Source organism: Mauremys mutica, chromosome 1 (assembly GCF_020497125.1).
Source record: "Mauremys mutica isolate MM-2020 ecotype Southern chromosome 1, ASM2049712v1, whole genome shotgun sequence".
NCBI classification, from domain to species: domain Eukaryota; kingdom Metazoa; phylum Chordata; order Testudines; family Geoemydidae; genus Mauremys; species Mauremys mutica.
In genome coordinates, this window is record NC_059072.1 from 7211436 (window position 1) to 7225537 (window position 14102).

Below are 14102 nucleotides of genomic sequence, written 5' to 3' on the forward strand. Positions count from 1 at the left end.
CCGTAATTACAGGATTGGGGATTCGATATGGGGAAGCAGTGACTCCGAAAAAGATTTGGGCGTTGTGGTGGATAATCACTGAACATGAGCTCCCAATGTGATGATGTGTCCAAAAGAGTGAATGCAATCCTGAGATGCATAAACAGGGGAATCTCAACTAGGAGTAGAGAGGTTAGTTTATCTCTGAATTTGGCTCTTCAATCTAGCAGAGAAAGGTATAACAAGATCCAGTGGCTGGAAGTTGATGCTACCCAAATTGAGACTGGAAATAAGGCATGAATTTTTAACAGTGAGGGTAAATAACCACTGGAGCAATCTACCAAAGGATATGGTGGATTCTCCAACACTGCCAATTCTTAAAATCAATAGTGGATGTTCTTCTACACAAGATCTGCTGTAGGAACTCTTCTGGGGAAGTTCTCTGGCTTGTGTTACACAGGAGGTCAGAGTAGCTGATCACGATGTCCCTTCTGGCCTTGGACTCAATGACTGAATTTATGAATGAATTTAGAGGGGACAAATCACATTTTTAACTTATAGAGAGCCAAGATCCATCCAATCCCATAGAGGTTATGTTCTTACACAAAGGCACTTCGCCTAATGGCTCATATTCTATAGCCACTCCCATGTTACATGCTGCAACTAAGTTTCCATTATAACCCCTGATTCGCTCCCAGGCTCCACCTAACATCAACAAACAAATACTGGTAGATTAGGTCCAAGGTGGAGGTAGTTTGTTGTGGGGTTTTTTTTGTTTGTTTGTTTGTTTTTTAAGTGAATTGGACAATGTTTTTCTGAATGACACCCTCAAATTAAATAAAAGGTGTTCACCTGCGTGCAAAATGTCTAATAAATAACTCCATTTTATGTCAAAGAAATGGAAAGGACGGAGATAAAACATAGTTTTTCTAGTTGAGACCAAGAATCTCAGGAGGACAGGATCTGGAATTGTAAACTGTTCTTATGAGGTCAGATTCCACATTTCCACTGCACCAGTAGAAACACAGAAATAACCATCACCGATAGCCGTTCCCGTCACACAACCACCCAGAAGATGAACAAACAACGTGATTCCCAGTCACACTGAAGGGAAAGAGGTTTACATGTATCAGCTGGGGCAGTTGGAGATACAGTAGAAGCTAGAAAAGTTAACATCATGGTACATAACTTTAGGGGAAGAAGACAGGAGAATATACTCACATCTCACACGGGCCTCTTCAGGTTGAAGGAGTTTCCAAATATCATGAATTTTGTCTAGTCCAAAATTTTTAGGCCCCTAAACAGATAAAGATTCTCTTAAAATTGACCTAATTGAAGGTTATACTTAAAGTTTACAAATGAGCTTGTTTCCTGCCAAAATGTATCAGATTCACCAGCATGCAAATAGGGAAAAAAACTCAGAAGACTCAAAGGTGAAACTATATTCCTAAAGTGCACAGTATAGTATGCATGATCAATATTAAACTAGAAAGAAATAATCTAGGCTAAAACTAGTGGATGATCCCAGATGAAACACACCAACCAACAACACACAGAATGAGCAATGGAAAACAAAATCCCAGCTGGTCATCATGTTTTGTGGCCAGGAATGTATTTTGTGGATTAATTTGCATTAGAACTGGTTGGGAATTTTTTCATCACAATGATTTTTTCAAGAAAATGCAGTTTCAATTAAAAAAAATTCCATGGAAAATGTCAATTTTGCAGTAAAATTTTGATTTTCCAACAATTTTCAGTTCAAATAGAAATATTTCTGTTTGTTGAACTGAAACAAAACATTTCATTTCAAGTCAGTTTGACATTAAATTGCATTTCCCTTATCTTGCTCCATGGAAGTTGCAGTTCTGGGTGCTTCATGACTCTATCCTCCCATATAGCCTTGGCTCCATGGCTGGACTTCATCTCCCATGACACACCACATGTTGTCCCCCCTGAACTGTGGGATGCATCATGGCAGTCACAGGACCATGGGGCATCATGGGAGATGGAATCTGGCCAGGGAGCCCAACTAATAGGGAAGAACGAGGCCATGAGACACTGGAACTACAACTCCCATGAGACAGAGGAGCATTAAAGGGAACTGCAGTTTGATGTTGTAATTTGGTTCAACAAACCAAAAGGAAACATTAGTTTTGATAATGATGAAACCTTTCATTTAAAAATCAAAAAAGTGTCAAAATAAAACATTTCCTCATTTCCAAATCAAGATTTTTTTTTGAGTTTTTGTTTCAGGAAATTTTGGGGCTTTTCAGTCCAACTCAGGACGCAAAAATATTGACACATCGGAATTTCCCATCGGATGGAGATTCCAATTTTTGCTCAGCGTTAGTTTACAGCTTCATGACTAAAGGAAAGACCAGATGGTCTAGTGCTAACAGCACAGGATTGAAATTCAAAAGATCAGAGTCCTATTCCTGGCTCTGCCACAGACTTGCTGAGTAACCTGGGCAGGTCACTTAACCTCTTTGTGCCTCCAGTTCCCCACTGGTACAATGAAAATAACTCCCCCATTTTGCATAGGGATTGGAGGGCCTTACCTCATAACTCTTTGTAAAACACTCTGAGTGCTTCAGAGGGATTGTACTATTCAAGTGTGAAGTATAATTATTAAAGTGCACCTGCAAGATCTGAGCATGCAACAGCACGAATAAATGTTTATGCTCATACTACAAGTGCACACACACTTTTTGCAGATGCAAAATTAGTACGAATTTTGAAAACACGACTCCAAAAACCTTTTAGTCACCTTTATCTGCAGTCCTGAAAAAAATTCTACATAGAGATAAAATGCAAAAAATCAAACACCTTGTCGATACTACTAGTACCTGTTCAGTTATTATTAACAACAACATTTTTTCTGGGTTTTACAAAATGCTCAATAGGTGAAAGCCACTAGGATCCTGTGACAACAATCTGAAAATTAAGAAAGTTAACTGAAACCACAAGAACTACATCAAAGCGTTTGGTGCTGGCTTAACTCTGCTTTCACGGACGCCAATCGGAGCTTTACCAATGACTGCAATAGCAGCGGAGTTAGGACAATGCTGAGTGCACCGATAACTTTTATAGACTGACGTACACCCAGAGAAGCTTGAGAATTAAGAGTTAAATTTGATACTGCCTCCTTCACAGAAGTATAACTGAAAATTAGGTGTCACTACACACAGGCAAGCAGAGTTCATGGCTTGTGGAGACTATCGGTCCCAATGTTCAAAGTTTCACCTTGATCAACTATAATACACTTTTCCCATTAGTGAGAGAGCAGCTGCTCTCACCATGAATTACTTTGCTTTGTGGCTTACTAGATAAATTCATGGAGGTTAGGTCCATCTATGGCTATTAGCCAGGATGGCAGGGATGGTGTCCCTAGCCTCTATTTGCCAGAAGCTGGGATTTGGTGACAGGGGATGGATCGCTTGAGGATTACCTGTTCTGTTCATTCCCTCTGGGGCACCTGGTATTGGCCACTGTCAGAAGACAGGACACTGGGCTAGATGGACCTTTGGTCTGACACAGTATGACCGTTCTTATAGACTCTGGAGGATCTGGGACACATACTTCAAAACAAGAGTTTATACTTGTGACTGAAACTGCTTAGAGAGAGGAGGGCCTCCAACTAGAGTCATTTCAATGCCCCCTCCCCAAGAAGCTTTCACAGCTTCCACATACAATGTAAGAAATCTGCCCTACCCCAAGCAAGTGTATTTTTGTTGGTCTCTCTCCTCCAGTAATTGTCACTGCGTTCTCAAACACATTCAAATTGCCCCGTGATAAGAAAGCAGTCTTCCCATTCATGCTGCCTCTGACATCACCTGGGAGATGAAGAAAAGCAAGTATGAAATTCTTTTTTAAAAGCATATTATTATTATTATTATTTGTATTGCAATAGTGCCTAGGAGCCCCGGTCCTGGATCAGGACCTGTGCTAGGCGCTGTATGAACACAATTTAATTTCTTACCCTCTTGATTTCCACCCACTAACATCTTTTTTCGGATTTTCTTGCAGACGTCCAAGATAGTAGATCCAACGTAAGCTATTTCGGGGCCAAATCTGAAACTCTACAAGATGGAGCAAAGGAAGCAGAGGTCAAGCAAACAGAAATAAATTCTACACCAAAAGTACACAGGAAATTACACCAGCTTATGAAACAAAGATGACCCACTTTGATTAACAGACAACATGGGACGTTTTCTCGCTGCTAGCGCCTGGAAGAGGCACGGTCATTCCTTTTTAAATTTTAAACTGATGTAAGCCTATTACTGGAGAGAATGATGGGTCTTCAGCACTGGGATACATATGCACACACTGCCCAGTCTTACCTGTGTGAGATAGAAGATGTGGGTGTGTGGCACTGCGAAGAGCGCATTGACAGCACCTCGGAAGGTATAGATCTGTTGGTGTGGGTCTCCGACAAAGATTATTCCACAGGTCTGGGACAGCACAATGTCCATGATGGCTGCAGCAAAAAGTGAAGCATGAACGAAACTCAAAGGGACCCGCTCGCCAAACCAAAACAAACTTCACGTGGTTAAGAAAATGGCTCCAGCCCAAACAAGGAAGTGGGAAATAAACAAGCCCTTTAACCACATAAATGACAAGAAATTATTAGAACATATTGACGGTTCTGTGGTTAAGATACCGAACAGGGACATAGGACGCCTGGGTTCAATTTCCTTCTCCACCGTGAACTCCCTGTGTGACAACCTTAGGCAAAAATCACCATCTGTGTTTTAGTTCTCCAACTGTAAAGCCAGAACAATCCTCCCATTTTCCCCAGCCCCGCCACTTTATCGGTCTTGTTTACGGAGACCATGAGCTCTTCAGCACAAGGACTGTCCCCTATGTGTTTCTACAGGGCTTAGCAAAGGGGAGGGTGAGCTACGGCCCATGGGCTGGATCCGGCCCATCAGGGCTTTCAATCCGGTCCACGGGATTGCCAGCCCTGTGGTGCAGCGGAGCTAAGGCAGGCTCCCTGCCTGCCCTGGCCCTGCGCCGCTCCTGGAAGCGGACAGCACCATGTCTCTACGGCCCCTGAAGAGGGAGGAGCAGAGGGCTCTGTGCACTGCCCTCGCCTGCAGGCACCGCCCCCCGCAGCTCCCACTGGCTGGGAAAGGGGAACCACGGCCAATGCGAGCTTCGGGGATGGTACCCACAGGCGAGGGCAGCGCGCACGGGAGCTGCTGTTCCCACCCCACCGCCAGGAGCCACTGCCAGACATGCGGGCCACTTCCAGGAGTGGCGAGTGGCCAGGGCAGGCAGGGAGCCTGCCTTAACCCCTCTGTCACCCCGGAGCTGCTCGACATAAGCAGTGCCAGGCCGAAGCCTGCACCCCGAACCCTTCCTGCACTCCGCATCACAACCCCAAACCCTGAGCCCCCTCCCGCACCCCGCACCCCACCCTCCTGCCCCAGCCCTACATTCATGGCCCTGCATACAATTTTCCCACACCGATGTGGCCCTCAGGCCAAAAAGTTTGCCCACCTCTGGCCTAGCACAACAGGGTCCTTAGCTTGGTTGGGGCCTCAAGGCACTACTTATAAATAATAATGATGATGCTGTACAGAAATGGAAGGCATTTGTGAAAAACATAACCCCACCCCTCCTGATGCACCCCCCCTACCCCAAACAACCAGTTCCATATGTGTGGGTTAGTGATCTGAGCACAGGCAGAGAAACCAAGTTCCCCTCCTAGCTCAGTTACCAATGCCCTCGGTGTCTTTATTTCCCTTTTGGTGGCATAGGAATAATAGAGTTAATTAGGTCACTATTTGTTCAGCTGGTCTCCTGCCTTAGTCACCTGGCGTGCAGTCTTGTGCTTCATCCACAAATATGGCATCATATGCAAAAAGCCGCGGCTTCCTAAGCTGCCAAAGCTTCAAATACCCTGGAAGAAGGATGAGACTATCAGGTAATTCAGATGTAAAAGTCACAACTAAGGGCAAATTACTTTCAGTTTCATGAGACACAATCAATCTGAAAGCCAATCAGTTTTTAAAAGAGTGATTTAAAAGCAGTTTCTGACCACAGATTTGTGGGTTTATCCATATTATTTATTTGCTCCTGTATGCCGCCTTCTCCCTTGCTGCTTGTGGAAGACAAACCACCAAAGGGGAAACTAACTACAGTTTCTGCAATTCTGACCATACTCCAGGAACTATCGAAGGCACACAAGAGCTGTTTGCACAAAGCAAACTGGGAAAAGATCGGTTTCTTCTCCCTCTGATTGCGGCCAGTAAAAGCCATCGCAGGTGTTACTATTTTTGCTGTTTGATGATGTCCCTTTTAACATCTGTACGCTCTGTGACAACATACCATCCGATGTCATTTTGCAATTCAGTTCTGTATTTCCATTTAGCATTTTCATATTGTCCCATATCCGTCTTGCTTCTTCAACAATGATCTGGAAAGAAACATCAGAAGAATCCAGGTAGATTTTTTATGCACAAAATTTCACTCTCAGCTGCCTCAACTACTTTGGTATAACTGAGATGACAAACCTATAGTCTGTGTCATGCCTAATCACATTATCCCTCCTCTGGTATCCCCAATGACTCACCTATCAAGCTTCAGTTTCTCACTTAGCCCTGAAAGATCATAGCCATTCTTCCCCTGGCTTCCATCTCTGACCTCACCTCCTGACATATTTCCCTCCTGTGTGGACCCTCCACATGGCAAATAACACTGAGCTCCCCCGGCATGGGGAACTCCCTCCCCAAGACTTATTGGTTAAATCTGTCCACTCCTAACTGAAATCCCTCCTGAAAACCTCACGTCTGCCATGCCACAAAGTGAATTTGAAATAGCCCAAAACAACACTTCTATAGAGCAGAAACTCAGGATATGCATGTGGTCAATCAAGAGTCGCCATGTGACCATTTTGCTGTAACACTTTTTCTTCCTCACCCAATCCTCTTGTTTGTCACCCATCGTATCTAAAACGTAGGTCCCAATTCTGCAAAGACTTGTGCACGGGAATAGTCCCACTGGCTTCTAAGGGTGAATGGGAAGTCCCGTCTTCATGCCTATTCATCCCTTGGCCTTTCTGGTAAGTTTGCCCATTAGCCCCAGCTGTACAGGTTGCTTTGCTTGTTGTGTGGTGTAGGCAACGTTGGGAGAACTGGGCCCACAAATGTAACCTCATTGTAAGCTCCATTGTAAAAAATGAGTGAAAGTTCACAGAAGGTCACAATAACCAATTACAAAGGTTGATGAGAAAAGGTGCAGAAGAGAGAGACTAAATTAATCCAAACAGAAAGGGCTACTGATATACCTCAAGGACTGTGTGAAGACTGCACCTGGTAAACGAGAACGGTGTGGGACTGGAAATCAGTGGACTACGCTTGGCACGTCAGAAGTTAGGCCTGATGGGTGAACAAAATGGGAGGATGGACTACTCCACTCATCACCCCTCTTTCAGGGCCCTTAATAAAAAGATTGTTGGGGGTAGGGACTGGCAAATCAATTGGCGGAATTCCGGCAGGAGGGGGAAGGCCATCAGGCCTCCGTCCCACTCCACTCCAAGGACACTGTCCTTCATCCAGGGATCCCGAAGGTCACTGCATCAATGTGAAGTCCAGACCCTGATATCAGATACCTGATCCTCACTGCTGAACCAGCAGAGCTAGGTGAGATCCTGCTTTGCCTCTCCTTCCTTTGTATGTTCCTCTCTGCCCCCTATTTTTCCTCTTGTTCTCTCTGGCTTTCCATCGGATCCTGAAATCAACTAACACATAGCACCAACACAATGGGATGAGACAGCCCATCCCGCCAAGCCAGAGAGAGAATGGTACAAGAGAGGAACCAGATCAACCTGATGACATCTCAGACTCCAGACTGGGAAATGAGCCAGAGCCCCATGAGCTGTTTTTGTGGGTAACCTACCAACCCAGAGCATCTGTCCATGACTGACTTGCTGCCTGGAATCCCAAGAACATCAACAAGAGCCGAATTTCTTTCACCTTTACTATCCTGTCTCTTCCTCCCCTTGCGTCTGTTTATAAAAGCAGGAAAAGTAACCATCCTTTACATCGTTAAACTGAGCAACAAAACTATGCCTTTCCTCCACACTTAGAAGGGTTGTTCAGCAAAATAAAGGGACTCTAACTGATGTCCTTTCTTTAAAATGGTCTTTTAATAAGTGCCGATTAAGTTTGTCTCATGTACTCTAATTTCAATAACTTGTTTTACCTTCCCCCTCACACCCGTATTTTAGTTAATAAATTCCTAAATGTTGGCATCATATTCTTAGAATATGTCTATAGCAGGAACACTACAGTAGCATAGACACTACGCTGATGGAAGGGGTTCTTCTGTCACTACAGTAAATCCATCTCTTCAAGAGGCTATAGGCAAGTCAAGGAAAAGTTTTTCCACCAACCTAGCGGTGTCTACACCAGGACTTAGGTTGGCTTAATTACACTGCACAGGGCATGAAATTTTTCACAGCCCTGAACACCATAGTTAAGCTAACCCAACTTTGTAGTGTAGACCAGCCCTTTGTGCGTTTGCCATGAAACAAATCGAGGCGTCTGTATATCCAACTCCAAACTTCGTCTAACACTGTTTAATGTTGGACGGTGACAGAGTCAGGTCGGCACCTTTAACTTTTTGGGCTTATATATTACCGCTAAATTAATATGCCAGCACGTGTCACTGGGAACTGGACTGAGTCCAGTATTTAATTCTCAGCATGCAGTCATTTAGTAGCCCTCTGTGAAATGAATTTCAGTCAGCCAATTCTGACCTGAGGTGGATTTGAAATGGTGATCTAGAGGTGGAAGACTCATTATCTCATTTCCAGACCCCATTTATTGAGGGTTAAAAATTGTGCTTTACAGGAAATAATTTGAAGAACTTAAGTCCTTGTGAAAATTCATTTTATCAACTGACAGAGTTTTGGCCTCTAGAAATGAATCTCTATTATGTACTTGGATGATGAAATAAAAAATTACGTACTTGAAAAAATTAACATGTTAAGTGATAATTACAGGCATTCAAAATATTAAAAAACCAAAATAAAAAACTAAAGCCCTGGTTAAAAATAAACCTGTTCTAGACTCTTCCTAAATGATAAAATGATGTGATTTTAACAACAGTGTATGAATGGGTTAAAACACAAAACTCAAATAAAAAGTCCCAGCCAATCAACTAACTACTGCCAAAGTTTTGTTCAGCCATACAGCTACTTTTAGACACAGTAAATGAACTGTATTCGTAAGCCAGAACTGGCCCTCTTAAATCTATCCAGTTATTTTGCTACCACTGTCAACATTGTAGTACTGAAATGCCTTCCAAATATTAACAGAAATACATGGGATCTCAAGTTTCTCCCTCTGTTCCTCATACGTATCCTGAGTCTGGTCTAAACCCACTGGAAAAATCTCCCAATGACTTTAAAAGACTTTGAATCAGAGCTACAATGAGTTTCTTGTCTCTTCTCCTGCAAGGGGATCACACAAGGAAGACGTATTCCTTTTTCATAGACCAACCCAGCAGAAACAAGAGAAATGTATTTGATTGGTAATTTCCGACTGCTGAATCATAAGAACCACTGTATCACTGGAGTCTGCCTTTGATGCACATTCCACTCCTTCCCAGCTGGCCTCTCCATCAATACTCACTTGCTTCTCTTCTTCACAGACTAGGACCCTCATACCGTGTGTATTTTTGCACCATATGGGGGTGTGCTCCACTGATATGAATTCATCTGAAGAAGCAAAAAAGCTTTCAAGCGTCTGAGTTACTGTCTTTGCTCTTACGAAGAGAGATTGTCCCGTGCGGTGTTTGAGGATGAAGCTGATCGTGTAGGGTGACAGGTTGGAAAAATTTAGTTTGCCTTTTTCATTATAGCTGTGCCACAGACAAAACAAAACAAAAAAACCCACCACATTATTAGTTTGCAAGAAAACTTATCTGAGAAGCGTCATAGCCTTTCCTTCTATTACTAACGCTCAAAGGAGCGAAGAGGAGCTATCTAAGGTATTTATATGGCCCTCCCACATTACTACAGATCTGGGAACCTCACAATCCTTAATGTATCTACCTTCACAACAGCCCTATGATGTAGGGAAGTCCTATTATCCCCATTTTACAGATAGCCTCTCTGTGTGCCTCAGTTTTCCCTATCTGACAAGGGCTGGCACTCAATTTTCAACCCTTCAATTCCCTGCCCTGCCACAGATTCCTTATGTCACATAAGGAATCTGTGGCAGGGCAGGGAATTGAACTCACATCTCTAGAATCCCAGCCTAGCAGCACCACCACTGGGCCATCCTATATGAAAGAATTCAAAAACTGCTGGTTGCAAACTGGTTTAAAGGTGACATGTGAGGGGTTGAAAATTGAGTGCCAGCCCTTGTTTGCTTCTTCCTGATATCTAAGAAGTCTGGAAAGGCTATTTCAAAAGAAGGGCTCTTTTTCTTCCACACCTTTTACCTTAGAAATACCAGGCCTGTCAATTCTGGTCTTCCATGTTTTGCTGGAGGACTTTATGGAGGACCTAGATATGTTGATTTGGTGCCCACACAGCCCTTAACTGAAGGAGTGGAAGATGCTGAATTTTTAACAAAAGAGGTTTTCTTTCCAATTGTTTATTGTAGGCCTTTGGGTTAAACAGGTTTTAACAAACAACAAAAAGACATTAAACCCTTTTGATAAAAAAAAAAAAAAAAAGCCTCTCCCTGCTCAGGCCTTGTCTATATTCGAAATTGCTCTTGTTTATCTTTAAACCAGTTTAAAACTGATTTTGTTAAACCAGTGCAAAACTGTGTGGTCTAAAGCTAACTCGGCCTTGGCTACACTTGCAAGTTAAAGTGCATTAAATCAGCCCTGGGCGCTCTAATTCCTAAGTTGTCCACACCGGCAAGGCACTTAGAGCGCCTGGACTCTGCAGCTGGAACGCTCCTGGAAATCTACCTCCACGAGAAACATAGAAACGCCCAGGTGTCAGTGTAGACGACATGTTGCATTACTGTGCTGTGATTGATAGGGGAGGGATAGCTCAGTGGTTTGAGCATTGGCCTGCTAAACCCAGGGTTGTGAGTTCAATCCTTGAGGGGGCCACTTAGGGATATGGGGCAAAAAAACTGGTCCTGCTAGTGAAGGCAGGGGGCTGGACTCGATGACCTTTCAAGGTCCCTTCCAGTTCTAGCAGATTGATTGGTATTGGTATATCTCCAATTGGCCTTCAGAAACTTCCCATAATCCCTTGACAACAAGTGGCCACTCTTGACATTGTTTTGAATGTTGGAGTTTCCCCCTGTGGCTGTCTGAACAGCATTCTGACACACACTCAGCCCCCCAAAGCACAAAGTCTCTCCCCCCACATACACACAACACACTCCCTGTCACACTTCCCTCCTCTCCTCCACCCATTTGAAAAGCACGCTGCAGTCACTTGCACACTGGGATAGCTACCACAGTGCACTGCTCTCTGGGGCATTGCAAGAGCTGCTAATGTGGCCATGCCACCGCGCTTGCGGCTGACGGTGTAAACACATGGCCAGCGCTTTCCTGGTTGCTGTCTCCGAGGGCTGGTTTAACTCCTGGCGCTCTACATCTGCAAGTGTAGCCATGCCCTCAATGTATGCCACGTTTAAACAGCATTAAGAGTGTGTCCACACAGGACTTTGCATCGGTTTAACTAGTGGTTTAACTAGCGATTTTAAACTTTTGTGACTTTCAATACAGACAAGGCATCAAAAGCCAATTCAGGAAAGCACATGTTTAATTTTGAGGATGTGCTCAAAGGGACATAAGGAAGCCTGATTATATGGTTTCTCTAGTGTTTTAATCCTACCAGCAATCCAGTCATTCACAGGCTCATCCAAGAAGAGACAGGGAAGACGAGACACATATTTCTAGCGTAAAAAAAACAAGGAAAAACAAAAAATCCCTCACAGGTCTTCTTTAAACCTCAGAAAGGAGCAATGAAAGATACTTTTTTTTTCTTTTAACCCCACAAAACAATGAAAAAGAAATATAAAAGGTGATGCCCATAAACAGAAATGAAATTCAAATAGGATGTTTTGCAAAATTCCCTGCAAGATGCCCATGGCCATTTCTTTTATTCACCCCTTTTAAATACCTTAAAGATTTCTATGCCAATTTAGTGCCCTTCCAAGTGTGGCCTATATTATCCAGGAGGCAACAGTGCAAACTTCCCCCATGCACTGCCCTCGACAGATATAGAAGAATCATCCTACAGCTCCGAGGCTAATTCAGTCCTTGGTTTCTCTGCTGACCACAGAGGAAGGCGCTGGCTGGTGGCCTACATGCTGAGATTCTGAACAGCACACTTTGCCCCACCCTGCTCTATGAACAGGGAAACGAGAAGATTGCTACTTACTGTTTGCCAACACTCGCGTATGCTAATGAATGGAAAGTCTTGCACATAACGTTAGGGGGGAAGACACTCTTTCCGTTCTCCACGATGGCCTTGTTAAATGCCACATACAGAAAGCGGAGATGGGGAAACTTCTCTGCATACTTGACCAAAGTCGAGGTCTTTCCCGTACCTGAAGAGCAAAAGAAAGAAAGGGTGTCAGAATCCTACCTGTATTCTCAGCACTTCTCTCCCATCAGGCTCTTTATCACCCCTATATCATTAGCTTAGCCTGCGCAATGTGATTGAGATTTTCAAAGCCATCTAAGGCATTTAGCCAACCAACCTCCAGTGAAATTAATGGGAGGTGCATGGCTAAGGCAGCTTTGGAAAGCTCAACCTGTAGCCACAAATGTTATGAACAGTTACAAAATCATGCAGTACTTTTGAAACACTCCAGCTAACCTACCTGACATGAGAACGTTCTGGGAAAATGAATTGCACCAGTTGTCTAGACAGGTGGTAAGCTGATCTTACTGTCTTGTGTGGGTGTGGTGGAACAGATGACACCCCACCAGCCAGTCAGGGGCTAAGGAACTCCTGTGGTCACAATCAGACCAAACTCACATGGCAAGTCAGGGTTGGAGGCAGGCGCTCAAAAGGGAGGACCTCACGCAGCTGAGGCGGCACTCAGAAGCAAATAGAGCCGGGGCGCCAGACTGTGACCCTGTGCCTTGCAAACGCTGCCTGCCTTGGCCCTCTAAGGAAGACGACGGGCCAATCTGTTTTTCTGCATTGAAGCCCTGCTCCCAGATTCAGCCCCAGCTTGCACTGAAGAGTGGGAACCTCGACTGCCTATGGGGCCTGACAGATTGCTTCCCTCTCCCTGGCTCAAGGAAAAAGGCTATGGGAGTCTTTTCCTGTTGTCAGGACTGCTTTCTATCCCCCAAAAGGGGACAGCTTCCCTAAAAGGCACAGCTAAAGGACTGTCCCCCAGACCCAGATCAGAGGTTTGCAGCTACATAGAGAACTATGCATGACATAAGCAAAGTGCCCTCTCTCACCCCAAGGGGGCGACCTCAGGACGTAACATTTCATAATGTGTTCCTCACCCTTCCCCACCCCTTTTCTATTATTTCTACCTATTGCATCATATTATCCTGGTCTGTGTGCTCTCCAGGGCAGGGGCTGCTTTATTTACCTGTTTCCATGGTGCCTAGCACAAGGGAGCCCTAATCTAAAACTGCCACTACTGCAATACTGCTACTAAGAGCGAGGTCAAACATGCATTTCCTTTTATAATTTACTGCCCTTCATTTCTTTTTTGTGCTATTATAAGACACCCACTTTTCTTCCATTTGTATGAGGAGCTAGAGTTGTGTACGAGTATTCTGAAACGCTGCTTATTTCCTGCCTACATGTTTAAACAGGTATTTGATTTCTACACAAAAAAAATCTACCTCTTGATTCATTTTTGTTAGCTGTCGGCAGTGTTTGCCAGGCCATGTTGTCAGCTCCAACAAAGGAAAACCACAACAGAACTCAAGTATCAGAGGGGTAGCCGTGTTAGTCTGGTTCTGTAAAAGCAGCAAAGAATCCTGTGGCACCTTATAGACTAACAGACGTTTTGCAGCATGAGCTTTCGTGGGTGAATACCCACTTCTTCGGATGCATTCACCCACGAAAGCTCATGCTGCAAAACGTCTGTTAGTCTATAAGGTGCCACAGGATTCTTTGCTGCTTTTACACAACAGAACTGGAGTTCGCTTAATTGTCTAAT

The 14102-nt window shown here is 44.1% G+C and overlaps 1 protein-coding gene across 5 annotated transcripts in view; it reads right to left on the reverse strand.

Moving 5' to 3' along the window:
* The window catches only part of FBH1 (F-box DNA helicase 1), a 55355-nt gene that overhangs the window by 25605 nt on the left and 15648 nt on the right, over nucleotides 1-14102 (reverse strand). For all 5 annotated transcript variants that reach the window (XM_045028517.1, XM_045028495.1, XM_045028507.1 and 2 more), the window contains exons 9-16: nucleotides 12347-12515; nucleotides 9621-9849; nucleotides 6313-6400; nucleotides 5798-5884; nucleotides 4320-4456; nucleotides 3959-4058; nucleotides 3691-3812; nucleotides 1201-1276 (exon numbers count right to left, since the gene is read on the reverse strand). In XM_045028517.1, the coding sequence (XP_044884452.1) occupies nucleotides 1201-1276; nucleotides 3691-3812; nucleotides 3959-4058; nucleotides 4320-4456; nucleotides 5798-5884; nucleotides 6313-6400; nucleotides 9621-9849; nucleotides 12347-12515 (1008 nt within the window). The remainder of the gene's footprint in view (nucleotides 1-1200; nucleotides 1277-3690; nucleotides 3813-3958; nucleotides 4059-4319; nucleotides 4457-5797; nucleotides 5885-6312; nucleotides 6401-9620; nucleotides 9850-12346; nucleotides 12516-14102) is intronic.